This window comes from Dermochelys coriacea, chromosome 7 (genome assembly GCF_009764565.3).
Source record: "Dermochelys coriacea isolate rDerCor1 chromosome 7, rDerCor1.pri.v4, whole genome shotgun sequence".
NCBI lineage: Eukaryota > Metazoa > Chordata > Testudines > Dermochelyidae > Dermochelys > Dermochelys coriacea.
The window spans coordinates 123,791,681-123,817,535 of record NC_050074.1 but is presented as its reverse complement, the minus strand read 5'-3'; the positions used below and the strand labels follow the sequence as shown (position 1 = coordinate 123,817,535).

Genomic DNA, 25,855 nt, shown 5'->3' with positions numbered 1-25,855 from the left:
GGGGGAGGCCCTTGATCCTGCTCACGCAGCGATTCAGCAGCAGAGCCAGGAAGAGAACCCAGGAGTCCTGCCTCCTCATCCTACACCCCGAAGAATGAAGCTCTGTCATTTTTTTGGTGGCTGCTAACCCCGGCTGTGAAGGTGCTCCTCTCTAGAGCAGGGTGCAGTCTAACGCCAATGCTCAGCTGAAGGCCTCACAAACGCAGACCTTAACAAAGCTGGGGGGGGGGGTGCTCCAGCTCCGGCAGCACCGTGATTGAACCCACATTGCTATGGGCTGGCGTTGTAACAGCTTGAGCTAACCCCCACCCCCACCCCATTAGCTGCTCCAGAAACTTCAGCTTCTTGCTGGTCCGTCACACCAGCTGTGGGGCACTGCTCAGGAGGTGGTGGGCCTACGGCCAGCTGCTGTCAGCTGCCCAAGGAGGGCTGAATGAGGCAGGTTGCCAGGGCCAGTGAGTTGGAGGGCTCACCGGCTGGCTGGGAAGCTCCCATGCTGGCGTTGGGCCAAAGGGCGGTGGGCCAGGAGAGGGGCATTTCTTGAGCCTGGTCTCGGCCTGGCCAACCCTTAGGGTTCAAAGATCACGAGGCTGGCTTAAAACCGTCAGCCTCTGAAAACTCCCCTTGTGCCAGAAGGGGCCGATGGCTGCCGGCCGCAGGAGTCTTGGGCCCAACCCATCCCAGCCGTCAGGAAAGCCACAGGGTGGCCAAGCACCCTGCTCAGCAGACAGCACCTCAAGCCCCTTCATGGGGATAGACCAGCTGCAGGCGCTGGCGGGGCCACCCGCGGTAACAGACTGCGGGTGCGTCCGCACTGAGCCTCACGGGCAGAGGCCGGTCCCTGGAGGGCAGTTGGAGACTGTGGGTGTGGGGGCTGTGAGCGTGTCCCTGATGGGAAGCAGACCATGGTTTTTTGGGCACAGAGCTGGTGGGAGGGGCAGGCGTGGGGGTTTCTTAGCCAGGGACTGGCCAGCTGCTGCTCACTTGCCCAGAGAAGCAGGCCAGGGGTCACTATACAAGTTTACACCAAGAACACCCCTGATTCATATGGTCGCTGTCTCAGCCTAACGGAAGCAACCCAGTGAACTCTTGGATTTTGACCCCCCAGGTGGGATAAAAGGGGAACCCCTAATACATTCAAGGGGTGTTTTCTTTGCCTTTTGGCTTCGGCCCTTTCATTCACACTTGGGTCCCGTTTTCGGTGAGAGTCTCTCCTAATCACAGGTTTCAGAGTAGCAGTCGTGTTAGTCTGTATTCGCAAAAAGAAAAGGAGTACTTGTGGCACCTTAGAGACTAACAAATTTATTAGAGCATAAGCTTTCGTGAGCTACAGCTCACTTCATGAGCTGTAGCTCACAAAAGCTTATGCTCTAATAAATTTGTTAGTCTCTAAGTTGCCACAAGTAGTCCTTTTCTTTTTCCTAATCACAGGACTCCTGGAGCTGGGGCTTTAGGAGAAGCACCAAATATCATGAGCATTGGCAAAGCTGTTCTGGTGAATCTTTGTGCACTAGGAGTTGAGCAGAGGCCACTACCAATCGCACGAGGGCCGCCAGCCAGGTGGTAACAGCTCCCAGCCATTCCAGAGACAACGCCCAATCCAATCCTATGCATGGAGCTCCCAGCGGCTGAGGGGCAGTTGGGCTGGGATCTGAATATTAGATCCTGCCCCCCTCTCCTGACCCCAAGTCTCACACCTGGAACACCCCTCAGCATCAGAGCAGAACCGTACACCTTGGGCTGGGTTCAGCCTATGAGATCAAAGAGGCCAGATACCACGGTGATGGGCACAGTCTCAGAATCTGAATAGGAGAGAGGTGCCAGCTGGTGGCCAGATCCTCAGCTGGTGCTAATCAGCACAATTCCAGTGAGGACAACACAGCTGAGCCAGTCTCCACCAGCAAAGGTCACTATCATTGTTAACCCTTGAACCTACCGAGGGCACTTAGACATTATAGTGCCAGGGGCTCATACCAGTAGCTAAGAGCCACATACTGCCCTCTTATACTGTAGCAGAGATGGTCCAATGGACGCACATGGGGTGACCCCGGGGCTGTCCCAGTACAATGGCCAGAGCTCTCTGACGCCAAATGGGTTCCCTGGTTTGAATCTGGAGGGTCTGCAGTGCCCTAATGAACGGTGCCTCTTTACCGTCGCAGCACTGCCCCCGCCCCAGCGGTGCCACACACGAGCAGCGAATGGACCCCCAAGACCAGACTCACACCACACTGGCTCATTCAGACAGATCCAGGTTTATTGAGCGGCTAGGGGCAGAGGCAACCAGATGCAAGGTGCTGTACGCTGCTGCTTTGACTGTCCATGGTAATGTCTCTGAGGCCAAGGCAGGCCGCTGGGCAGCCAGGTTGGTACATAGGTTTTAGATCAAGCCATCCTGGAGACGAGGTGCTTCCATTATGCAGGGCTCCAGCCCTGCTCCTTCCAGGGGATCAGCCACGGATTCCGCCCCGGCCACGCCGATTCCTCCCTCCCTTTCCCATTCCAGGAACTGGGCGCCAAGGCTGGTCGACGATTTGCGCTGGAGCAGGGCTCAAGAACACAAGTCCCCCCAGACAACCCTTTGGCACACAAACACAGCCCTGGGTCTGCGGTGTGCTCCCTGAGCCATGCTAAGCGGGGCCTTTCCCGGGCATGGCTGGGTAATGGGCAAGGCCCAGCAATGCTGGGGTGCGGGGTACGGCACCAGCCTTACCAACCCCACAGCAACAGCCTGGGACGGCTACAGCAGCACCTGGGGCCACTGCTGTCGGATCACCAGCTGGCTCGCTCTACATTTCTACCACACTGTCCCAATGCTGGAAACCTCCCTCCCCGCATCTCCCAACAGCAGGGAGGGAGAAATTACCCTTGCCTTATGGAGGGGAAACTGAGGCTCAGAGAAGGAAGGTGACTTGCCCAAGGTCAGCCAGTGGCAGAGCTGGGAATAGGCCCCAGGCATCCTGACTTCCAGTCCCTTCCCCGAGCTGGGAATAGGACCCAGACATCCTGACTCACAATCTGCTGCTGCTATCACTGGCCCAGAGAGCCTCCCACTTGAAATATTTTCCACACAAGGGATGTTCTGTACACGCCTCTCCTCCCCCCCTTCCGCCCCCCATTCCCATGCATTGGGCCTGGCATAGCCAGGTCTAGGATGGCCCGGCAGCATGGCAGGCCAGCGAGGGACAGCCTGAGCCACGCAGACACAGAAACATTATTGCTCCAGGCAAAGCACCACCCAGCCCTTCCTCCACTCATCTGGGGCAGCGCATCCGCTGGGGCAAGCCAGTGCCAGCTGCAGCTCATAGAGATCCACATCAGCTGGGCAGGGCCTGGGGGTGCTAGTGAGGGAACCCTCGGAGAGCACAGCCTTCCCCTCCAATTGTATGGCGAGGCAGGCAGGAGGGCGAGGCGACTGTGGGGAGCCCCATTTCCTGGGCCATTTAAAGCTAGAGCAGGCAGGTGCTCAGAGACCACAGGAGTGGGCAGCCTGGCAGCCCCTCGCAGGCCTGGTGCAGGTGCGGGGGGGGGCAGCTGTCGTGCCCTGGCCAGGCAGAAGAACCACCTCTGTTGCTCACTTCCATGAGAAACCACGGCCTGACACCAGCTCCAGCTCTCCAACGCCAGGGCTGCGGTCCGCATGCTCGGGGTGCCCGTTCCACGCAGAGGGAGAGGTGGGGGGCAGGGAGGCGGACGCTGCTTGATGCTGCAAAGGAGGATTGGGGGAGGATGCATGGGACATCCACAGCTCCCATCTCCCTCTAGGGGCTGGCCCACAGGCTAAGAGCCAGCTTGTTTGCTCTGCCAGAGCGATCTCAGGCTCAGGTGCAACCTGCCCGGGTGGCACCGGGTCCCTGAGTGGTGGGGAGAGGAAGATCCACCCACCCTGGGAGCTCGCCCACAGCTGGGAGCGGTGGAGCCGTGGGGGTGTTTGCCCAGCAGACCTGTCTGCATACACCTCCGCCGCTCTGGTTACAAGGTGATGGGTGCGGGGGGGATGCTTGTTCGGGAGCTGTCTGCTCCCAGCCACAGCAGGGTTTCGAAGCAGCTTTATGGGTGGTCTCTCCCCCCCCCCGCCCGCAGAATACCAGAGCAGCCTGGTAACGGAGCGAAGGCCAAAGTCAATTAGCCGGGGAAAGTTGGTGCCCGCTGGCTGGGCAGGGGGTGTGGAGCGGCAAGTCTGGGCTCTCAGTGGCTGTGACGTTTGGGAGACGACGCGGTAACTCGCACTACCTAGAGGGCTGGTCAGGTACCACTGGAGCCGGGGGTGTGCGCGTTGCCTTAGCCACGCAGTCTCTCTCTCTCTCTCTCTCTCGCCAGGACGCTCGGGGACATCTGCCGGTGGCCGTTCTGGGGCCGACTGTCCCTGCGTTTGAAGCGACCGGCCATTCCCAATCCGCGCTGGAGGCCCGGGCGTCGAGTGCTCGCTAGTGAACCGCAGTCACTTCGCACCGGGCCGCGGCTCTGCAGGGGTGAAGCCACGGCCGAGCGGGACGGATGGAGGAGGCGGTGGAGCTCAGCTGGGAGCTGGCCTCTCTCGGCACAAGCTGAGCAAGGGGCCGGTCGCTGGCATGTGTCGCGCACCCGCACGCTCCCGGGGGCCGTGGCTGGAATAAACCCAGGCTATGTGCACAGGGCTTCAGCACCGGCAGGGGCCAGAACTCCGGAGCTTGTGCTCCCAAAACACAGCCCCTGCAGGGGGATCCCCGTCGCGGCAGGCGCACTAGTGAGCAGGCACGGTCGCGTGGCGTGTCTGCCATTCTAGCGCGCGGAGCTGAGCATGCACACACACACACACACGCACGCACGCTGACGCACACACACACAGCAGGGCCTGTCACGATGCCCTCCCCTGCCCAGCTCCGTTCTGGCCTTACATAGGCAGGGGGCGTTGGGGCCGGATGGGCAGGAAGGTGGCACCGGGGCGGGAAAGATGCAGGAGACAGACAGCGGAAGCCAAGGGGAGCTGGAATCTGGGACCAACACCTGCTCCCAGTTACACCAGTGTAACCTGAGCGCCTACACTGGGACAGGGCACAGGATGGGGCCCTCCCCTGGCTGTGAGGATGAAGGAGGCTGTTTGGTTAAGTGCCCCCTCACCCTGCCCCCTCACCTGCCCCGTCCTCTGCTGCTGAGCCTGGCTCCTGGGGTCTTGGTCCCTAATGGCCGGGGGGGCTGGCAATGGGAGGCCACAGGCAAGGGGTGACCCCCCACAGATACCACTCCACGGCCACGCTGCCGTGACCCCCACACGTACCACTCCACGGCCATGCTGCCGTGACCCCCCACATGTACCACTCCAAACGCACGCTGCCGTGACCCCCACATGCACCACTCCACAGCCACGCTGCCGTGACCCCCCACACGCACCACTCCAAACGCACGCTGCCATGACCCCCACACGCACCACTCCACAGCCACGCTGCCGTGACCCCCACATGCACCACTCCATGGCCACGCTGCCGTGACCCCCACATGCACCACTCCACGGCCACGCTGCCGTGACCCCCACACGCACTACTACAAACGCACGCTGCCGTGACCCCCACACGTACCACTCCAAACGCACGCTGCCGTGACCCCCACACGCACCACTCCAAACGCACGCTGCCGTGACCCCCACACGCACCACTCTACGGTCACGCTGCCGTGACCCCCACACGCACCACTCCACGGCCACGCTGCCGTGACCCCCACACGTACCACTCCACGGCCACGCTGCCGTGACCCCCCACACGTACCACTCCACGGCCACGCTGCCGTGACCCCCCACACATACCACTCCACGGCCACGCTGCCGTGACCCCTCACACATACCACTCCACGGCCACACTGCCTTGACCCCCACACGCACCACTCCACAGCCACGCTGTCGTGACCCCCACACGCACCACTCCACAGCCACGCTGCCGTGACTCCCACACGCACCACTCCACGGCCACGCTGCCGTGACCCCCCACACGCACCACTCCACGGCCACGCTGCCGTGACCCCCCACACGTACCACTCCAAACGCACGCTGCCATGACCCCCACACGCACCACTCCACAGCCACGCTGCCGTGACCCCCACACGCACCACTCCACAGCCACGCTGCCGTGACTCCCACACGCACCACTCCACAGCCACGCTGCCGTGACTCCCACACGCACCACTCCACAGCCACGCTGCCGTGACCCCCCACACGTACCACTCCAAACGCACGCTGCCATGACCCCCACACGCACCACTCCACGGCCACGCTGCCGTGACCCCCACACGCACCACTCCATGGCCACGCTGCCGTGACCCCCACACGCACCACTCCATGGCCACGCTGCCATGACCCCCTACACGTACCAATCCAAACGCACGCTGCCGTGACCCCCACACGCACCACTCCAAACGCACGCTGCCGTGACCCCCACATGCACCACTCCACGGCCACGCTGCCGTGACCCCCACACGCACCACTCTACGGTCACGCTGCCGTGACCCCCACACGCACCACTCCACGGCCACGCTGCCATGACCCCCACACGCACCACTCCACGGCCACGCTGCCGTGACCCCCACACGCACCACTCCATGGCCACGCTGCCATGACCCCCTACACGTACCAATCCAAATGCACGCTGCCGTGACCCCCACACGCACCACTCCAAACGCACGCTGCCGTGACCCCCACACGCACCACTCCACGGCCACGCTGCCGTGACCCCCACACGCACCACTCTACGGTCACGCTGCCGTGACCCCCACACGCACCACTCCACGGCCACGCTGCCATGACCCCCACACGCACCACTCCACGGCCACGCTGCCGTGACCCCCACACGCACCACTCCACAGCCACGCTGCCGTGACCCCCACACGCACCACTCCACAGCCACGCTGCCGTGACCCCCCACACGCACCACTCCACGGCCACGCTGCCGTGACCCCCCACACGCACCACTCCAAACGCACGCTGTCATGACCCCCACACGCACCACTCCACGGCCACGCTGCCGTGACCCCAACACGCACCACTCCATGGCCACGCTGCCGTGACCCCCCACACGCACCACTCCACGGCCACGCTGCCGTGACCCCCCACACGCACCACTCCAAACGCACGCTGTCATGACCCCCACACGCACCACTCCACGGCCACGCTGCCGTGACCCCAACACGCACCACTCCATGGCCACGCTGCCGTGACCCCCCACACGCACCACTCCACGGCCACGCTGCCGTCACCCCCCACTCGTACCCCTATGCACTCACTCTGCAGGGCCTGTCTGCCAACTCTCTGCCCCATGACCTGGCTGTAGCCTGGCATCGCTAGGATAGCTCAGGGCCACTTCTGCTTGCGACGGAGGGGCCAGGCACAGCTCTCTCCCCACCATGTCAGGCAGTGTTGAAAGCCGGCGTTCCCCAGCCCTGTGCTCCAGCCTGTGGTGGTTCAGCTCAGGGCCCCGCACTGGAGCCAGCCCCTTCACGGCCATGTCAGCGTTTTGCACAGACTAACGGGCTCCTGCTGAGAGACAGACAAGGGCTTGTGTAAGGCGTTTGCACAGAATGTGCAGCAGGGTCCCCAACCCCAGCTACACCCCCCTGCACCCCCTGAGCTGAGACATCCCCTAAGCAGAACAGGGATGCCCCCTTGCACCTCCTAAGCGGAGCGGGACACCTCCTGCACTGGGAAAGGCCGTTCAGTTCTGCCCGTAAAACCAGCTGAGTTCTCCAGTTCCAGGGCCTGGTCTGGCCCCAGCCCCTCTCCTCAGGAGCCAGATTTGGGTTGTGGCACCAGACCCTCGCCATCAGCTGCTGGTTCCTGACTGGCTGGGCACGTCCTGCCAGTGCTGCACTGATACAACCCTGGACCCCGTGCCCCATTCCCAGTGCCTTTCCCTCTCCGTTATTTCTGTACCCCCCTGCCACGCCAGACACGGCCTGCCAAACCTGTCCCTCCCCCGGCCCGTGGGATGGGCACCGGCGCCAGGAGGTGGGCAGTGGGAAGCCAGCAGGGGCAGGTGGGAGAGAAGTCAACAGCCACGCCCGTGGGGGCAGCCTAAGCAGGGCCAAGGCGGGGTGTCGGGAAGGGGAGGGGAGACCCCCATGGCATGCTGCCTTGCTGCGAGCAGTGGCCAAGGATGCTCGGCAGGTGGCACTCTGCCCTCCGATGCAGATGGCAGACAGTTGTCATCAGATGCCCATCACCCAGGCAGCTCAGTGCCAGCCACGGCCCCACGCTGCTAGGAGGTGGCCGGAGAGACGTAAAACAGCCCCTCAGCTTGTGGGCACGACAGCTCCCCTGGCGGGCGGGGGGTGCTGGCCCTGGCGTCCCGACTGAATTCCAGCAGGGGTGATTACATCCCCTGCCCCGGGATCTCGTAACTGGAATCTGCAATTGGGTGGCCCGGCCTGTCCCGAATGCTGAGCGGTGCAGCCCCGCTGCTAAAGGAGGCCAGGGCCCAGGGCCTTGCAGAGAGCTGTGGGGTGGTTCCTGGAGAGGTGGGCATGCCCCCTCCCAATATCACCGACTGCCCCCTGGGTCCCTCACGGGCCTCTGCGGGCAAGTCTCCGCTCTTGCCACCAGAGGGCATCCTTCCGGGGCAGGGCAGAGGCAGGTTGCTATGGGGAGCAGCTGAGGAAGGGGCCGTGGGTCTGGCTCCTGTCCCCAGATCCGCTCGGTCTGGCCAAGCCGTTCTGGCCTGGGGAAGGGGGAGCCCAGCTGCCCCGGGTCAGCGATGGGACAAAGTGATTCGTTAATGGGCTGGAGGAAAAGGGCGTTGTTCAGCACAGGCCCCCGGGGGAGGCTGGGGTTCTGCAAACCCGACATGGCCAGACCCAGCTGCAGGAGGGAGCTGGAACCAGCCCAGCTGCCTGGCCCGAGGCAGGGGGGTGCTGCGCTGGAAGGGCTCAGTGCAGCCAGGTGGGACACGGGCTCAACCCCATCGGCAGGAGCTGAGCAACAGCCTAGCCTGGCACTGACGGGCCCCACTGCTCCCGTCTCCTCCTCCAGCCCTCGCCTTGTCCCCACTGCTCAACGGCTCCTGACCCACTCCTGTCTGGTGCCTGGACTCTGCCAGCTCCAGCTGCCTGCAGCAGGTGCCCTGCTCCCTTGCCCGCCCTCCAGCAATGCCACCCCGAGGTGCCCACCCCCGATTCCCTGCAGACGGGCTCCCTTTGCCATATCCTCCGCTCTCCAGGCAGGGACCGAGCTGCCGAGCCCCTCTGCAGTGCTCGCATGGATCCTACCTTTCCAGCTCTCCTCCATGCCGGGTTCCCCGTCTCTGGCTCTCGGCCCGGCGGGTCCCAGGGGCCATGTCTGTGGCACAGGAAATAGGGGGCACTGCATCTTCCTCCCAGGCCAGGACCGTTTTGGGGCTGGCTGGGCCCACACGCTCTGCCCGGGGCCCCAGGGACGTCAAACAAACCCAGCCCCGGCCGGAAGCAGCCAGTGGCCACCAGCTCAGGGCTGAACCAGGCTAGGGCGAGGTGGCACAGAGCTGGGGGGGTGGTTTTCTGTGCCTCCCCGCATCTGCACACGCGTGATGAATTGCAGGGCCCCATGACACACGTGGAGGGAGGGGAGAGCAAGAGTCGCACGCTTTGGAGTGCACTGCTGCCCCTTCACCTGTCACCCCCAGGACTGAGCCCAGCACCCCACGTCAGAGCAGCTCAAAGAGCCGGCAGATGGGGAACTCCTTTCTGCCATGGGGAATCCACCCCCCAAATCACCCCAAGGGCCAGGATGGGTGTCATGCTGCCCAAGGCCACACAATGCTTCTCTGCCAGTACAGACGCCAGGGCTCTGCAGGCCGACCCCTCACCACGGGCCCACTGGGATGGGGAGCCCTGCCTCATGCTGGGTGTGTGGGGGTGAACTTCCTCCCCACTGAGCACCAGGAGCCAGGGAACTATGGCCCCTGGCGGGACAGGTAGAGGGAGACAGAAAATAATCCCAGTGTAATTTGTTTAGACTCTGAGAATTGTCCCTAAAGCGCCACCCACAGGATGGGTGGGGGAAGAGGGGGGCCGCCCTCATGGGAGAGGGGCTGGGTCACCCTGTGCGAGCCACGTAGCCACCCTGTGCCTGCTGGTCAAATCACTGGACTGCCCTGCCAGCCAGGTATCCATAGACACCCCCCGCCCCCCACGTGTGTCACAGGGCTCTGCACCCCTGCACCTCCCCTATCATTGTGCACATCCCTCCTCCCATCCTCTGTGCACACACACCCCCTCCCCTGTCCTTGTGCACCCCCCATCCTGGTACACACACACGTATTCTGTGTATTGAAGCTCCAAGGTCCTTCAGCAAACAAAACCACACAGCCGTCATCAGGCAGGCTGGCCTACTGGTTCAAGCACTAGGCTGGGACCCAGGAGCTGGGGGTTCAATCCCTGCTCTGCCACAAACTCCTTGAATGAGTCACTCAGCTCCCCTCTGAACGGTGGGGATGGCGCTCCCTCTCTCTCCCCCCATTTGGTCTGTCTCCTCGGCTTAGACCGGGTGCCCTAGTGGGTAGGGACTGTCTGACTCTCTGTCCAGCCCCAGCACGACGGGGCCCCGATCTCAGCTGGGGCGGCTAGACGCTGCTCTACCAGGACCAACCCCCCCCACCGGCAGCCAATGAAGCGCCGAAGCCGCAGTGCTGGGCGAGCCCCTGGCAAGCAACGGCCAAAGCATTCAGCCTGGACCTGGCGCTGGGACGCTACACGGGAGTGGGGCAGCCAGTTTCCCCCGGCGCTGTGCCCCCAGGCAAGTGCGTGGAGCCCCCTAGCAGGGAATCAGCCGAGTTCTTCCATCCCACGGGAGAGAGACCTTAGAAAGCAGCTCTCAGGCAAGGCTTTATTAATAGTCACCTACCTTTTCTCAGCATGCAGGGGCCAGCTCCCACCTCTCCCGCAGGAGTGGTCCGAGGCCAGCGTCCGGGCAGGCGTCTCCTCCCGCCCCACCCTGACACAGCCGTGTTTCCGGATCGTCATCTTTCATCCATAAATAAAATTCCCATTTCAATCCACGTCTCTTTACAGCAGTGTCCGGACCCAAGCCGGCCCGGCATGGGGGGTCCCGGCGCCCCGAGGCCCAGCCCCGCGCTTCGGCTCCGGAGGTAGTTTCCCGTAGGTTTGTGTAACACTGGTTGGTGGGGGAGGGGGACGGGGAGAGGGGACTGAATCCGACCGGCGTCCGGGGGCCCCTACACGGAGCTCTCGTCCAGCTTGTCCACCAGCTGCGTGTGTTTCCGCTTCTCCAGGATCTTGCTCAGCTCCTCGGCGAAGGAGCTGGCGTACAGGGGCGAGGGGCTGGGCTCCTCCTGCTGCAGCAGCATGTAGCTGTTGCCGTTCATCTTGCGCAGCACATTGGGCAGGGCGGCGATGCCGTTGGTGAACTCGGCCGGGAGGGGCGGGGGTGCCGGGGGGGGCGCCGGGGGCGCCTCCCTGGCCGGGGAGGCCGCCGGGGAGGCCTCGCCCGGGACGATCTGCAGGCAGCCGGCCTCCCGGCCCAGCTCCTCCTCCGCGGCCTCCCGGCCCCTGCCCACGCAGTTGGCCGAGACCGTCTGCAGCTCCACGGAGGGGGCGCCCAGCACGTACCTGCCCTTGCGGCGCTGCAGGCAGGAGACGTGGAGCAGCACCGTGCTCAGCACCAGGCACAGCCCGCCCAGCACCGTGATGACCGCAAGGTAGATGAACTTCATGTCGGGGGAGGCCTGGCGGGCGGTGCGGGGGGGCAGGGGGGCCGTGGGCGCCGCCGGCTGCTGGGGCGGCTCTGGCAGCACCGTCAGGGCGTAGGCGGCCAGCGGGGAGCGCAGACCATTCTCCTCCCCGTAGCAGCCGTACTCCCCGCTGTGCTCCGGCAGGGCGTCCGTCACCAGCAGCCCGTCTGCCCCCAGCCGGAAGTGGCCCCGCCCGGCCGCCAGCCCTGCCGTGCCGTTCACCAGCCACGTGGCCCGCGCCAGGTTGGAGCGCTGCTCGCACGGCAGCAGCACGTCGTCGCCCCGCAGCACCGTCCGGTTCTTCTGCACGGGGGGCGCTGGGGGGGAGAGAGGGGAGAGGTGGAGCTCAGCCTGCGCCCCACGGCCGGCGCGGCGTGCTGAGCCCAGAGAGCGCTCCCAGAACGCCTTGGGACTGCCCCAGTGGCTGCCATGGTAAGGCAATGGCTGAGCCATGAGAGTTCCCAGAATGCTTTGGGACTGCCTCCCCCCGCCCCAGTGGCTGCCATGGTAAGGCAATGGCTGAGCCATGAGAGTTCCCAGAATGCTTTGGGACTGCCCCCCCCCCGCCAGTGGCTGCCATGGTAAGGCAATGGCTGAGCTGTGAGAGTTCCCAGAATGCCTTGGGACTGCAGCACCTCCCCCCCCCCCACAGCGCAGTGACTGGACAGGGCAGGGGACACCTCCCTCCCGGGGAACTGGGGGTGAAGATGGGGGCGGTGAGGGGGCCAGCAGGACGCTTCCCCTTCTCTCCTGGGCAGTGCCAGAGCAGCTGGTGCTGCCCACAGCCCCAAGGCGCCAGGGCCCAGATGGCCCCTGTGGCTCCTTGGGGTGGAGGCTGGATGGTCCCAGCATGAGCACACAGGTGCGGGGCGGAGCCTCACCCTGAGCAAAGCCGTTCCTGCAGCCCTCCCTGCCGTGCTGCACGTCTTGGGTCAGCCGGGTCCTGTGAGGAGCAAGACGGGTCATGTCAGCAGGGGGTCGGTGGCCAAAGGCCCCCAAGAGACATGCACACGCGTGCACACGCAGCCCCGCCCGCAGACAGGTACACATGCACGCAGCTCTGCCTGCACACACACATGAACACAAACTAGCTGGTCCCCAGCAGCCCAGCTCTGATCAGAGCCCGGTTAACAATGCCATTCTGGGTGAAGGAAGCGCCCAGGGGCACCAAGGGAGCCGGGGTGAGAAGTCGGGGCTTCCTGAGCACCAGGCCAGCTCTGGGAAGGGGCCACCAGTGCCAACGAGGAGCTAAGATGGCACTGCCGAACCTCCGGGCGGTGGAGCTGGCAGGGGGGTGGTTTGCTTAGTGGGCCGGGGCGTAGGGAAGTCCCAATGTTTCAGCATGCGCCCCAGCAAGAGATACCAGGATGCGGATTCACCCTGAGAGGGTGAGCCGTCCTGCCAGGCGGCGTTGGGGGAGGCTGCGGTGCCCCTATCCGCACCCGGCTCTGGGCAGCGTTTGCACACGGCAGCGATCCAGTTCTGAGTCCGGCCGGGAGGGGATCCAGCATCCCTCCAGCCCGGGCTGGAGCAGGGACAATGGCTGGGCCGGCAGCCTCTCTGACCCCATGGCCGTGTCTCACCCGGGCAGCAGGAGCTCAGTGGGGCAGGCCGCGCAGGGGCCGGGACCTCCCCACTGGGAGGCCTGGGGCAGGGGCAGCTCAGCGGTTCCGTACCTGTCCGCAGCGCCGTCCAGCTCCCGGCAGCCCTCGCCGTCCCAGGTGCAGTAGGGGTCCCGGGCCAGGATGCAGTCATAGCAAGAGCCGTACCTGGCGCAGCTGGACAGGGGGAGTTGCAGGACTCCGCTGCCAGCACCCACGTACACGCTTCTCTGCCAGGCAAAGAGCGGAGACCCCGGTATTACGCGCCGGCGGAAACTCGATCACACTGAGGTGGGAACGCGCCGTCCCTTAGGGCATCGTAAGACACACACCTGAACTGAGGCTTAAGAGGATCTGCCCAGAAACTAGTGCCAGCCGGGCAGCGGCTCTGCTGGGCACTGTGTAGGGCGCGAGAAGACATCCAGGCCGGGAACAGGCGGCACAGAGAGAGGCAGAGACAAGCCGTGAGGAAGCCCAGTGGCCGCCTTTGGGCACAGCGAGACCCTGGGAAAGTCTCGAGAGTTTTGGGGTCTGTTGGCTACAGAGGCTGGAAGCTGGGAAATGCCCCTTCATTCCTGGTTCCGCCCGTGTGCGGTGCGGCGCGGCAGGACGCGTGACTCTCCTTGTAAATATACAGGAGTGCAGCAAACGATGCCGCCAGCTGGGATGTCCCCAGAGCCTGCGCTTTGACCAGCCGCTCGGGCTGAGAAGGGGCCACACCGGCTTGGCATTGACAGTGCATCCCAGTGCCCCATCAGGCAGGCTGGGTGGCAGCACGGCTGAGAGGGGCCGAGGTGAGTTGGGGGTCTCAGGACAAAGCCAGTACCACAATCGCCCCTGGTCGGCGACCTCCAGGGGCCGAAGGGAGACAGGGTACTGCTCTCGCCCCCTGGGTCCCGCCCCAGGCCACACCATGGCAAGGGATGGGTGGAAGCTCACACAGAAGGACAGATTCCCACGGCCCCATTAAAGCCACCTGGGAAACCCGGAGCAGAACACGGAGCCAGCACCTGGCCTGAGCGAAGGCACAGAGCCCCACCCCTCCCTATCCCCCCATGCAGCCACCCAGCCTCGCTATACAAACTACCCTGCTGGAGGCTGGGGGCCCGGACTCCTGGGTTCTCCTCCCAGCTGTGTCACTGACCTGTGTGTGTCCTTGGGCAGGTCACTGCCTCTGTCCCCCCTTGGGAGGGGCTCACCCCCCAATTGACTCGCTCCCGTAGTGTTGGGGAAGCGATGGGGACCCGGGGTTGGGTGGCACCAAAGGGATCAGTATGGTTCCTGGATGCCTGGTTCCTAGGATCTGGGCTGCACCCCCTGACTGAGGGGATGGGATGGGGGTGCTACAAAGAGTGGGGTTTCCCTTCCCCCATGCAGAGTCTCCAGTAACAATGGCCCTGGGGGAACAGCCCCAGGCCCTGCCCCACTGGGCTGGCGGCCTGACCTGGCTCTGCCATTGCTGCCTCTTCTGGCTTGCTGAGGGGCCTCCCCTGGGCCTCGGATAAGGACAGCAGGGATGGAGAGATGGGGGCTGAGACCCCGAGGGCAGGGAGGGGCCCCAGGGATGCCCCTCTCAGTCAGCAGAGCCCCCTGCCCCACGTGGATCAGCCAGTGCCTCGCCGAGGAGAGGTTAACCTTGGGGTGTGGGGAGGTGCCCTGCCCCACAGCATAGCTCTGAGCCCCTTCCCTGGGGCGGGCAGGCTGGCAGGCAGCCGAGGGCACCCAGGCTCCGATAAGCTCTGGAATTCCAAGCTGGGGTCAGCCAGTGCCAGGCAGAAGTGAGGCCGCACCTCTGCCGTGGGCAGGGGGCCAGGCTGGCTAATCAGAGCCACCCTGCAGTGCTGGCAGCTCTTTGGGCGAGACGGGCCCCAGGGAGCGCCGGGCACCCACCGCCAGGCCTCTCTGCTCAGCCAGCTGCCCCAGAGGGAGTTTAAAGCATGGCTGGGTGGGAGACGGGCTCCCGGAAAGGCTGCGGGGGCCCCATTCACTGCCGCCCTGCAGCGCCAGGGCCTGGCAGCCCAGCTAACAACACAAAGGCAGCTGTTTCTCCTGCCCCCACCTGGGCAACTGTACAGAGGGGCAGTGGCTGGTTGGGAGCCAGTGGCAGACTCTGGAATAGAACTCAGGTGTCCTGGCACCCAGCCCCATGCTCCAGCGGGCAGAACTCCCTGCCCCTCCTTCCTTGCCCGTCTCGCCCGCCCCGATCCCCCCTCAGGGGGTGCCCCGATGCGCCACTAGATTTCAACAGGTCTGGCTGCGGGGTGCGGCAGCCGAGGAGTTCAACACACCCATTTTCTTCTGCCATCTACAAGCGAGAGGGCCCCTGGAGGGGCAGCGTGTCCACGGTGCCTCCCCCTCGGAGGGCCAGTTCTACTCTGTCCCCCCTGGCGGAGTCAGGATGCAGCCCGGAGCGGCATCTCACCTGGCCTTTGGAGATCACCAGGCTTTCCACGGGCTGGGGGGTCCCGAAGACCTGCAGCTCCTCCACGATATGTACGGCGGAGCCGATCACCACCCCCTTGTGCAGCCAGCCGTCACCTGGGTAAAGGCAGAGGGGCACGGTCAGGGCGGCACCGGGCGGGAGAGTGCTGTGCCCATAAGCCAGGGCTCGGGCCGGGCAACCGCACAGCTAATTTCCCCCCTGGCCTGGGCCCTTGGCTGCTGCCCCGATGGGGGGATGGGGCTCTCTGCTACCCCCCTGCTTTTGTGGGTCCCGTCTCCGGTGGCAGCTTTCGCTCAGGTACCCCAGCCACACTGGGGTCCCCCGTCCCGCTCAACCTGGGGGAGTGACACAGGGCCCCCAGATGACACTGCCCCCCAGCCCCTGGCACGGGGGAGGGGTGGCGCCGACGCACCCGTCCCCATGAAGAGCACGTCGTACTGCTGGCCGTCCAGGGCCAGCGCCCTGTCCACCGCCAGGGCCGTGTAGAGCACGTTCTTCTTCACCAGCAGGGGCTCCCCCTGTGCCGGCTTCACCTCCTCGAACATGAGCGGGTGTAGCTTGACGAAGTCCAGCACTCTGTTGGGCAGGTCCTGAGAGGAGCGGTAGCCATCCTTGCGGGAGCGATTGGTGATGCACTGCAGCGGGGAGGAGAGGTGGCTAGGGACGGGTAGCAGCCTGCCCGCTGGGGCAAGGCAGCCACCGCTGGGGCGGGACGGGAGCAGCTGGTGAACAGCACCTAGCAGGCTAGGCCAGGCAGGGAAGACGCAGGGTCCTCTGCTGGGATCATCTGGGCACGTCTCACCTAACCAGTGCCCGGCCATTGCATGGGTCTCGGTGGCACCTTGGCCACTGCTGTTCTTTTCAGCCTGACTGTACCTGGCCTCAGCATGGGGTGAAACACCTGGTCTGTGTTTTGCGGGAGGTCAAACTAAATGATCTAATGATTCCTTCCGGCCTCAGACTCCAGGGCTTTCCTCGACACCAGGGCCACAAGGGACTATTGCGACCACCTAGCCTGACTCCCTGCATAGCACAGGCCAGAGACCTGCCCCCAAATCCCTCCTCGAGCAGGGTTCAGACAAGCGCCCAGGCTGGATTTCCAAACCACCAGTGTCAGGGAATCCACCAGGTGCTTGGTACATTGCTCCAGTGGTTAGTTACTCTGTTAACTTTTACCCCTCGTTTCCGGTCGGAACTTCTCTAGCTTCAGACAGCATTAGACCTTCCTCTGCCAGACTGCGGAGCCCGTTAACCAATATTTATTCCCCACCTAGGTGCTGACAGATTGTGATCAGTCCCCCCTTCACCTGCTCTGTGTTCAGCGAGCTAGACTGAGCTCCTTGAGTCTGTCACTACAAGGCAGATTTTCTAACCCTTTAACCATTCTACGGCTCTTCTCTGAGCCCCTCCAGTTGATCAACATCCTTCCTGAACTGCGTGCACCAGACCTGGACACAGGACCCCAGCAGCAGTCGCACCAGGGCCAAATACAGACCTAAATTACCTCTCTTCTCCTCCTCGAGATTCCCGTTCATATAGCCCCAAATTGCATTAGCCCTTTTACATCCAGCATTGCCCTGGGAGCTCATTTCAGCTGATTCCTGCCCTCCCACCCCCTGACAGCCTCCCAAAACTCAGGAAATGGCTGGGGCGCGAGCACCAACCCCTGTCCCCCATGCCCTGAGGAGGGAGCCATGCATGCTAGAACCGGTGGGCCTGGCCGTGAGTCAGCAGCAGAGCTGGGACCAGCATTCAGGCCTTCGTGGCCCCCCACCAATCCCTCCTGGGGATGAAGCCCGAGGGCATGTTTGCAGCCCAGCAGGGGGCGCTGGCGTCTCCAGGTCACTTACAGAGCCCGGCCGTGGGTCCGGCACCTCCCCGTCGTAGCGGGTCCATTTGCGGGTGGTGTCCTGGTATTGCATGTAGGGGCCCTCGAAAGCCCTCTGCAGCTCAGAGATGTTGTACTGGCAGACGGCAGATGCCTCCATGCTCCTCCTAGGAGAGACAGCGACAGGATCAGTGACCCGTGGCCGCCTCACGGGCTACACACACCTCCCTGCTCCATCTGCCAGACGCCCCAGACACTGACCACGCTGCCCGCTCCCTCACTGAGAGCTGGGGCCTACAGAAACGGCTCCAAACACCCAGGCTTTCCTGGAGGGGGACAAGGAGCTGCTGCCCTCTCTGAAATGACAACAGGACCATCCCACGGACTAGCAGCTGGAGACCTCAAAGTGGATTTGTTGCATACTGCCCATTTTACAGATGAGAACCCAAGGCCCAGAGGGGGAAGGGGCTTGCCCAGAGTCACACGGCAAGGCAGTGGCAGAGAACCCTAGCCTCCTGAGGCCCAGAACTGTCTTTCCAGGGAAAGGGAATGGAAAACGGAGAACCCCCCATTGCTCCATCAGGCACTGGCTGGCAAACGCCAGAGCGGCAGCTGGCATTGGCAGAGCTGTGGCAGGATAGGAGGTGGGCACAGCAGGCCCTAGGAGTGACGGAGGAATGGACAGTGTGTCCACAAATGACACAGAGCCGCTGTCCAACCCCAGCATAGGGAGCAGATGGGCGACCTCACCAATCCGGGCAGCACACAGCTCTGCCAACGCCCCTCAATCCCGACCCAGCAGCCCCCGTGCTGTTCCGGTTCTGGTCTCCCAGGTGGGCTGCTCCGCAAAAGGAACCAGCAAAAGCCCAGGTGGTTCCGGTTCTGCTCCCAGCGGCTGCCTCGGTCCGGCAGTGAGGTCACCGCACCCCCGCGCTGTTTGCCACCCCTTGCCCACAGCAGCCTGGGCAGATCAGCCCCAAAGGCACCGGAGATGAGCTCGGAGGGAACGGAGATGCTAACGGGTACACAGCAATAGCAGGGTCACCCACCGTACGTCTCTTGCCTCAGCGGCGGGTGGGGGAGTGCCAGGTGGAGCCCCTGCAGGTCGGGGAAGAGCCCCCAAGTTTGGGAGCCTTAGGGCTGGCGATTTCCCAAGCGCAGGGCTCTCCAAGGGTGCCCCAGACCAGGCCTGCTGGAGGTGCTGAGAGTGGCAGGCCTGCAGCCTGCAGGGCATGCCCTCACCAGAGAAAAACGCTGCCCAGCTGAGCCTGGCAAGCTGGCATGTCAGCAGGATGGGAGGTGGAAAGAAGCAGCCATTCGAGGACTCCAGGAGTCAGGATGAGCCCCAGCCACAATGTGTGCCTCAGTTTCCCCACTTGGTTAAACCTACCCCTGGAGATCCTCTGTTTAGCGGCAGTCACATAGAGCCAAGAAAGCACAGCCCCTGGTGAGCGGTGAGCCCTCTGCACATGGCTTGGAGGACCTCTGCTGGCTCTCACGGCCCCACTGGCTCCTACAGCCCGTCCCTCCAGAGGAAATTCCTTCCCAACCCCAGACAGCCTGGCATCCAGCCCCCCACAGTGGGATGGAGTGAGATGGGGCTTCTTCCTCACTGCTGGCCTGGCCCCATTCCCACCTCCCAGTTGCTGACCTCCCCAAGATCAGGAGGTTTGAGCCCCAGCCCAGCGCCCTCTGCCCAGCTTACGGTACAGCTGGGAGGGTGACCGCCCAGCTCCAGGCTTGGTAGCAGGGTGGTTCTGTGTTCCTCAGAGATGCTTGCCCTGGGCCGCTGCCCCTTCCTCGCGCAATGTGCTCAGTGCGAGAAGCTAGCACTGGGGGCGGGGGGGGGGGGGTACCTGGGGGAGACCCGGCTCAGGAGGTGGTTTCCAGCTCCCTGGTCAGCAGGAGTGGGATGGATTACTGCTTGCTGCTGCCTTGAGATGCTTCCTCCCCTCCCTGCAAAGGACCTGCTCATCTTCACCCTGCTGCCTCCCTGGAGAGTGGAGCAGGACCCCTGCCTGGGGAGTGCATTAACTACTAGGCTAGGTGCCATCGCTGCTTTCCTTTTAATTTAACCCTCTCCCACCTGGATTCTTCCTGGCTGCCTGCATACTCCCCCCCCCCCCCGGCAGACCCACTCCTGAGGGGTTAACGAGCTGCCTGAGTGATCATTAATGAATTTCTCTATAGAAACCATCCCCTCCCATCTGGCCAGTTGTTCTCCCTGTCCCATTGTGCTATAAATAGCCACGGTCAGTATCAGGCTTCTAGAGACAGACCCGGCTAATTAGCCAGGCAGCAATTCATTAGAATTCATGTTGACATCAATAATCAACAGGAAACGCCCTTTTCCATTAAAACGGCCATTGGAGCGTGGCCCAGATATGCCCAAGTGAAATCCACCCCGGCTCCTCCATAGCTCCCATTCCTGCTAAACCTCCTGTTTAACTGGGCTGCATTTCCACCAGATAAGGTGGAGATAGGAAGCCTGCCAGAATGATTCAACTCCCCCCCTGCCACCCGCGATGTAACGCACGCAGCAGTGATTAACTGCGCTGCGGTAAGCCTTTGAGCTCCGGATGGGTTCTCTGTGCCCCATCGATCCCCTGCTCTCCAGGTTTGCCCTCTGCACACAAATGAAGCTTTGCAAACTGGGGCCCAAACGTTTGCAATGCCCGATGTGTTTGGAATGGACAGTGAAAGCAGAAAGCCCCCTGTGGAGCAGGAGTGCTGAGGTTGGGAAATAATCCAGCAAATTAGGAAAAACACCACCTCTCTCTCTGACATCCCAGTGTCCTCCTGAGCTCCGGGCACTGGGTTTTCCCAGACCTACGCTTTCCCAGTGACTCGTTTATACACCGTGTCTCCGTTCGCATCATTCGCAGGGAACAAGTCAGCTGTGACGCCAGTGCCATCACCAGCCCCGAGCCGCCCCATGCGACGGTGCATACGCACGTCGCTCTGCGACGAAGAGCTTGTTCAAAACCACAGAATGGGCTTGGCTTTTCTCACGGTCCCTACACATACGTTCCCGTGCTGTGGAGTGTGGCCAGATCTGCACACACTAAGGTAGATCATCACTTGGGGGGGAGGGTGTGACACCGCTTGCAGGATTGGCTATGTACAGCTCAGGTAGTCTGGTTCATTGGGTGAAATTCCTGTATCAATGAACGCCTCAATGGGGCGTGAGTAGGGTGACCAGATGTCCCGTTTTTATAGGACTTTTTCTTATATAGGCGCCTATTACCCCCATTCCCTGTCTCGTTTTTTCACAGTTGCTATCTGGTCACCCTAGGCATAAGTCAGCCATGGGGCCCCCTGTCTCTATCACCACCCCTTGGTCTGACAGAAGTGGCAGACTGAACAAAGGAAGTTGTTAACCTTACCATCTGCACTCTGGCAGGACAAGGGTTATGCTGAAGAGCCTGCCTGAGCTGGGGGGAACCAGAGCTACCCAGGTGGTTGGCCAGGAGGAGGATTTGGAGCAGTGGAATTTCCCCATGAAGGGGAAACACAGGCCCGGAGTCAATACGAATCTTTAAACCCACACAGAGTGACGGAGAGGGGAAGGGCGGTCCAGGACCCTGGGAAGGGCGGTCCAGGACCCTTGCAAGGACGCTGACCCAAATCCTGCAGAGTAGGGAGGAAACTGAGGCAGGGGATGGCACACGGGTGGTTTAGTAGGCTGTCTGGAGCTGCATATATCCTGTGCTGTCTATAGGAAAGAGGGACTGGTTTGGGAACACTGTTTGCACAGCCTGTGCACAACTCTCAGAAGCGGGTGCTAGGAGGAGGATCTGCCTGCCCAGAGTGCACCGAGAGAGCCAGAGGCAGGGCCTGGCTTGGCACAGATCAGGGAGCTGAAAGCACATAGACCTGGCCCGGCAGCCTGGCTGGCCAAGCAGGGTTGTGATGGGGGAACGGGTCAGATGCCGGCAGTGGACAAAGCACAGAGCCCACTGCCGAGGGCCAGTTTTTGGAAGAACCCGCAGTGAAGAGGACCTGTTTGGGGACTGCAAAGCGGGAGGAGCTGTGACGTGTCCACGAGGGGAATGGCCAGAACCAGCTATTCCGACCGGGGCTGGGGATCAGCCGTTCAATCAGCTCTCGGGGTCACCCGCAAGGGACAAGGCGACCTTGCTGAACTGCTCCAGCCCGCACCCCCCCCAGTGGCTCCATCACCCTGCTCTGGGACGAGCCTGTGGGCCCCCGCGTGGGAAAGCAGGACCCTACTCACCACTGAGCTGACAAGGTGAATGTGGCGTAGAAGATGGTGCTGGGCCAGCTGCCCCCATCCACGGTGTGCACGGCCTTGAGCACTTCGTAATAGGGGATATAGCAGACCAGCCGGGCCTTCATGAAGGATGTCCATTTCCGCTGCAGGATCTTCATCCCACCCAGGTCGCTCTGCGAAGGGAAGGGAAGGGAAGCGCTGGGAGAGGGCGAGGCTGTCGCCTGGGCTGACCCCATCACAGCCTCTGAGCCCCGCGGGACTGGGGTGCTCCCAACCTCCCCTCTCCCTGCAGCTGCTCAGGGCCCCAGACAGGCCAGGGAAGGGGGCTCCCCAGATGGAAAATGGAAGGAACCCCAGTGCAGCCGGCATTTCGATTGCAAGCTGTTGTGGCAGGGCTGTCCTTCTGTTCTGTGTCTGTACAGCTCCTAGCACCACGGGTCCTGGCTCGTGCCTCAGGCTCCCAGGATAGCCACAAGACCAATCCTCACCTGCATGTACACGGGCAGGGTGACTCTGCATTGCTGGTTGGCCAGCCGCCTGACTTGGCTCTGGGCTGGCTGAGAGTTGAATCCGGCTTGCCTTCGCACCACCCGCAGCAGCAGTCACCCTGGCACAGACCCGGGCAGCTCTCTGAGGAGCCCCTTCTGCGCCTGCCCCAGCGATCGGACAGTCCAAGCCCCCACACGCCCTGCAGGTGACTGCTAGCTCCGCGGGGGCATTACCCCGTTGCAGAGCCTGCCCGTGGGCAGGCGCAGTGAGAGCGTCGGGCACCGATGTGAGCACTCATGCGGAGGGAGCGGACCGAGTATTGAGATTCCCGAGGAGCAGCCATCGGAGACCCAGCCACTCGCCTTCCTGCCCCGATGGATGTCGGGACTGAGGACAGGCTGTGTCGTCCCCACAGCCTGCCTCACCCTGGTGTATTTAGCTCCTGTCTGAAGTGCCCATCATGCCAGCCTCTTCTGTCTCCTGCTTCAAGCCGCAGCATCATGCTCGCTCCTGCCTGCCCCTGACCAGAGAGAACTCGGCCAGCTCCCATCCTCGCGCCTCATCGGCATTTGTGTCGGGTGCAGCTGCGGGAGGCTAAAACTCCTCACGTCCCCAGAGGCAGTCATGCCCAAGGCCCGGTTCATGCAGTCTGGTGGTGGGAGCAGGGTGCTGATGCCAAGGGCTGGGGCCTCATAGACTTCAAGGCCAAAGGGACCATTGTGATCAGCTTGTCTGACCTCCTGCATGTTGCAGGCCACAGAACCTCACCGACCCACTCCTGTCATAGACCCCTGAGCTCTAGCTGAGTTACTGACATCCTCAAATCATGATTTAAGACTTCAAGTTACAGAGAATCCACCATTTACTCTAGTGTTAAACCTGCAGTTGACCCATCCCACACTACAGAGGAAGGACAAAAATCCCTAGGGTCTCTGCCAGTCTGACCAGAGGGAAAATTCCTTCCCAATCCCATATATGGCAATCAGATAGGCCCTGAACATGGGGACAAGACCCACCAGCCAGACACATGGGAAAGAATTCTCTGTCGCAACTCAGAGCCCTCCCCATCTAGTGTCCCATCACTGGCCATTGGAGATACCTGCTGCTAACAGTCGCAGATGGGCCACGTGCCACTGTAGGCAATCCCATCAGAACATCCACTTCATAAATGTATCAAGGTCAGTCTGGAAGCCAGTGAGGTTTTTGCCTCACTGCTCCCCTTGGGAGGCTGTTCCAGAACTTCAGTCCTCTGATGATTACAAACCTTCGCCTAATGTCAAGCCTAAACTTATTGATGGCCAGTTTATAGCCATTTGTTCTTGCGCCAACACTGGTGCTTAACTAACTGATCTCGGGCTGCTCGTTCGTAGCTGTTGGTGGAGGATTCCTCTCCAGAGATGTGGGCCCTGCAGAGACACTGCCGGCCCAGATACTCTGGAGCAGCACCAGAACCACTGGGACGAACCGCTTGCAGAGCCATGGCGTGAAATAGACACAGAGGGGGGTTGGTGGACAGGGCAGGAGGGAGGGCCATAAAAGCCGTCCTCAGTGATAACAGCAGTGAGGGGCAGCCCAAACTGTATGCACCTGGGGAGGAAGTGCCAGGGTCCAATGTTGGTCCAGCAAAGGTGCCAAGGATGGCTGTGAATTCACCAGCACTCAGGGTGCTTCCCCTTGCGAGGATGAAATCCCTCCTGGCCTAATGGCCATGCCCAGGGCCCATCATTCCACCAGCCTCCAGGTTTCCCTGGGAAGCTTTGCCCAGCTTTCAGCCCTTGCTGCGTGCCCCAGCTCCGGCAGTGTCTCTTTACCTTGCACACCCGGGCCACTCTGGCCACCCTGGCCACCTGGCTCTTGTCGAAGGAGGCACTCTCCTCGGCCGCCCGCTCCATGAAGAAGTAGTAGATCTTGTCATCATCCCCCACTGGGCTGCGCACGCTCTCCTGGACCAGAACAGAGGCCACGAACTCTGCATCTGCAAAACAGCACCGGCGTCAGACACCACCGGCGGGTGGTGGATCTGATTGGTATCTAGCTCTGCCACTGGCTGAGTCCCTTTCCTCTGGATGTCTCAGCTTCCTTCACTCTAAATAAAGATGGACGATACCGCCCACCCTCTGCCTGCAGGGTTATTGCAGGGCCTGACAAGAGCTTTGAGATCTGCACTTAGTCAACTCTGTGTCTCATCCCCCTCCCCCCCCAGCTCTGAGCACTCCAGCTGGCCTCTGTGCCCATGCTGGTCTACTTAGCGAACCCCCCAACTCTTAGTGATCTCGGGCACCCCGCCCACCCAGACATGGCAAGAGGTTCAGGGTGCCCTGTCACCAGAGTGACCCAGATTCCCAGGGGTAGGTTCTTGCCAGGGTTAGCAGCGGAACGGGCTGCCACTCAACATGGGGCAAGGGTGTGAAAAGGTCTGGAGAGTGATCACCACCAGGACACCCCCAAAAAGAGGCGGGGGGGGCAAAGACTGAAGAGACAAACAAGAGAAGGAGGAAGGAACTCAGCCGTATGGACAAAGCAGAGCCGCCTGCTCCGTGGCCAGCGCCGCGCCCTCCCGGGAAGTGAGCACAGAGGCGGGTTGCTAGGATCAGTGCCAAGGCTGCAGGGGCGGCCCTAGGCTCCAGTGACCCTGGCACATCATGCGATAGATGCCCCTAATGCCTTGCTCTCCGCTAATGGAGAAGGCCCCGGCTTCTGTCCTCTCCATGGCTCAGGCCTGTTTGGTGCTCTGGGGAAGGCGGGCATAAGGAGCAGAGACGCTCCCATGTTTGTGTGAATATTTGCAGCCCCACCAAGCCACGTGCATCTTTGCCCCACTGCCAGGCCCGCCGAGGGCCCCCCGTCTGCCGATCAGGAGGTGGGCGAGGCATTGCGGCAGCACACAGGAACGACCCGCCATCGTGAGTCCAGCTGATGCCCTCGGCCCAGCCTGGGTGCGTCGGAGGGCAGCATAACCCCCCCGAGTGCACCACATTGTGCCACACGCCAGATGGGCAGCGAGGAGGTGCTGGGCTGCGGATCAAACATACATCCGAGAATTCGGACCCCAGGACACCCTTCAGACCCCGGGTGTCGCGGGGCCAACGCAGATCAAGTCTATTCTGTCCCCTTTAAATGTTCCCTGGGCGTTACTTCTGCCCGAGGACGGCAGGGTTTGGCCCGGAGGGGGCAAGCAGTGGCCATTGTTGGTGAGGGGTGCTCAAGAGCCGGCAATGAGGGGGAGTGGTCAGGTCTCTCCTGGGGCGCTGAAATCTTACTCCGTTTAGCCAGTGCACGGGGGACCTTCCCGTCTTCAGGGGCCGCTGGTGCAGGTGGCCGCCTGATGTCCGTGGGCAGGCTGCGGAACTCGTACCCGCGTGCCCGTGGACAACCCGCCATCTGAGATTGGGGGAGTAGGGGAGGACCGGTCAGGGTCCCCCAGTTGTTTAATCACCTGTGGCCTAACCCGCATCCCAGGTCACTTAGGGCCCAGGGACCGGGGGAGGAGGGTGGAGGAAGGGGAAGCCGCATGGCCAGGCTGGACCCCTTCGGGGACTCCTATGTAACATGGAGCTGGGCGGTGCCCGGGACACTGCT

General features: G+C 62.6%; 1 protein-coding gene across 1 annotated transcript in view; it reads right to left on the bottom strand.

Moving 5' to 3' along the window:
• Positions 1 to 2,233: 2,233 nt before the first annotated feature.
• The window catches only part of SEMA4G (semaphorin 4G), a 104,488-nt gene continuing 80,866 nt past the window's right edge, over positions 2,234 to 25,855 (bottom strand). Inside the window, 12 exon segments of the mRNA XM_043518914.1 lie at positions 2,234 to 7,498; positions 9,223 to 9,292; positions 10,835 to 11,998; positions 12,563 to 12,624; positions 13,358 to 13,512; positions 15,705 to 15,820; positions 16,138 to 16,360; positions 17,576 to 17,720; positions 21,791 to 21,960; positions 24,088 to 24,252; positions 25,540 to 25,593; positions 25,595 to 25,657. Coding sequence (XP_043374849.1) covers positions 11,166 to 11,998; positions 12,563 to 12,624; positions 13,358 to 13,512; positions 15,705 to 15,820; positions 16,138 to 16,360; positions 17,576 to 17,720; positions 21,791 to 21,960; positions 24,088 to 24,252; positions 25,540 to 25,593; positions 25,595 to 25,657 — 1,986 coding nt within the window. The 3' untranslated portion in view covers positions 2,234 to 7,498; positions 9,223 to 9,292; positions 10,835 to 11,165.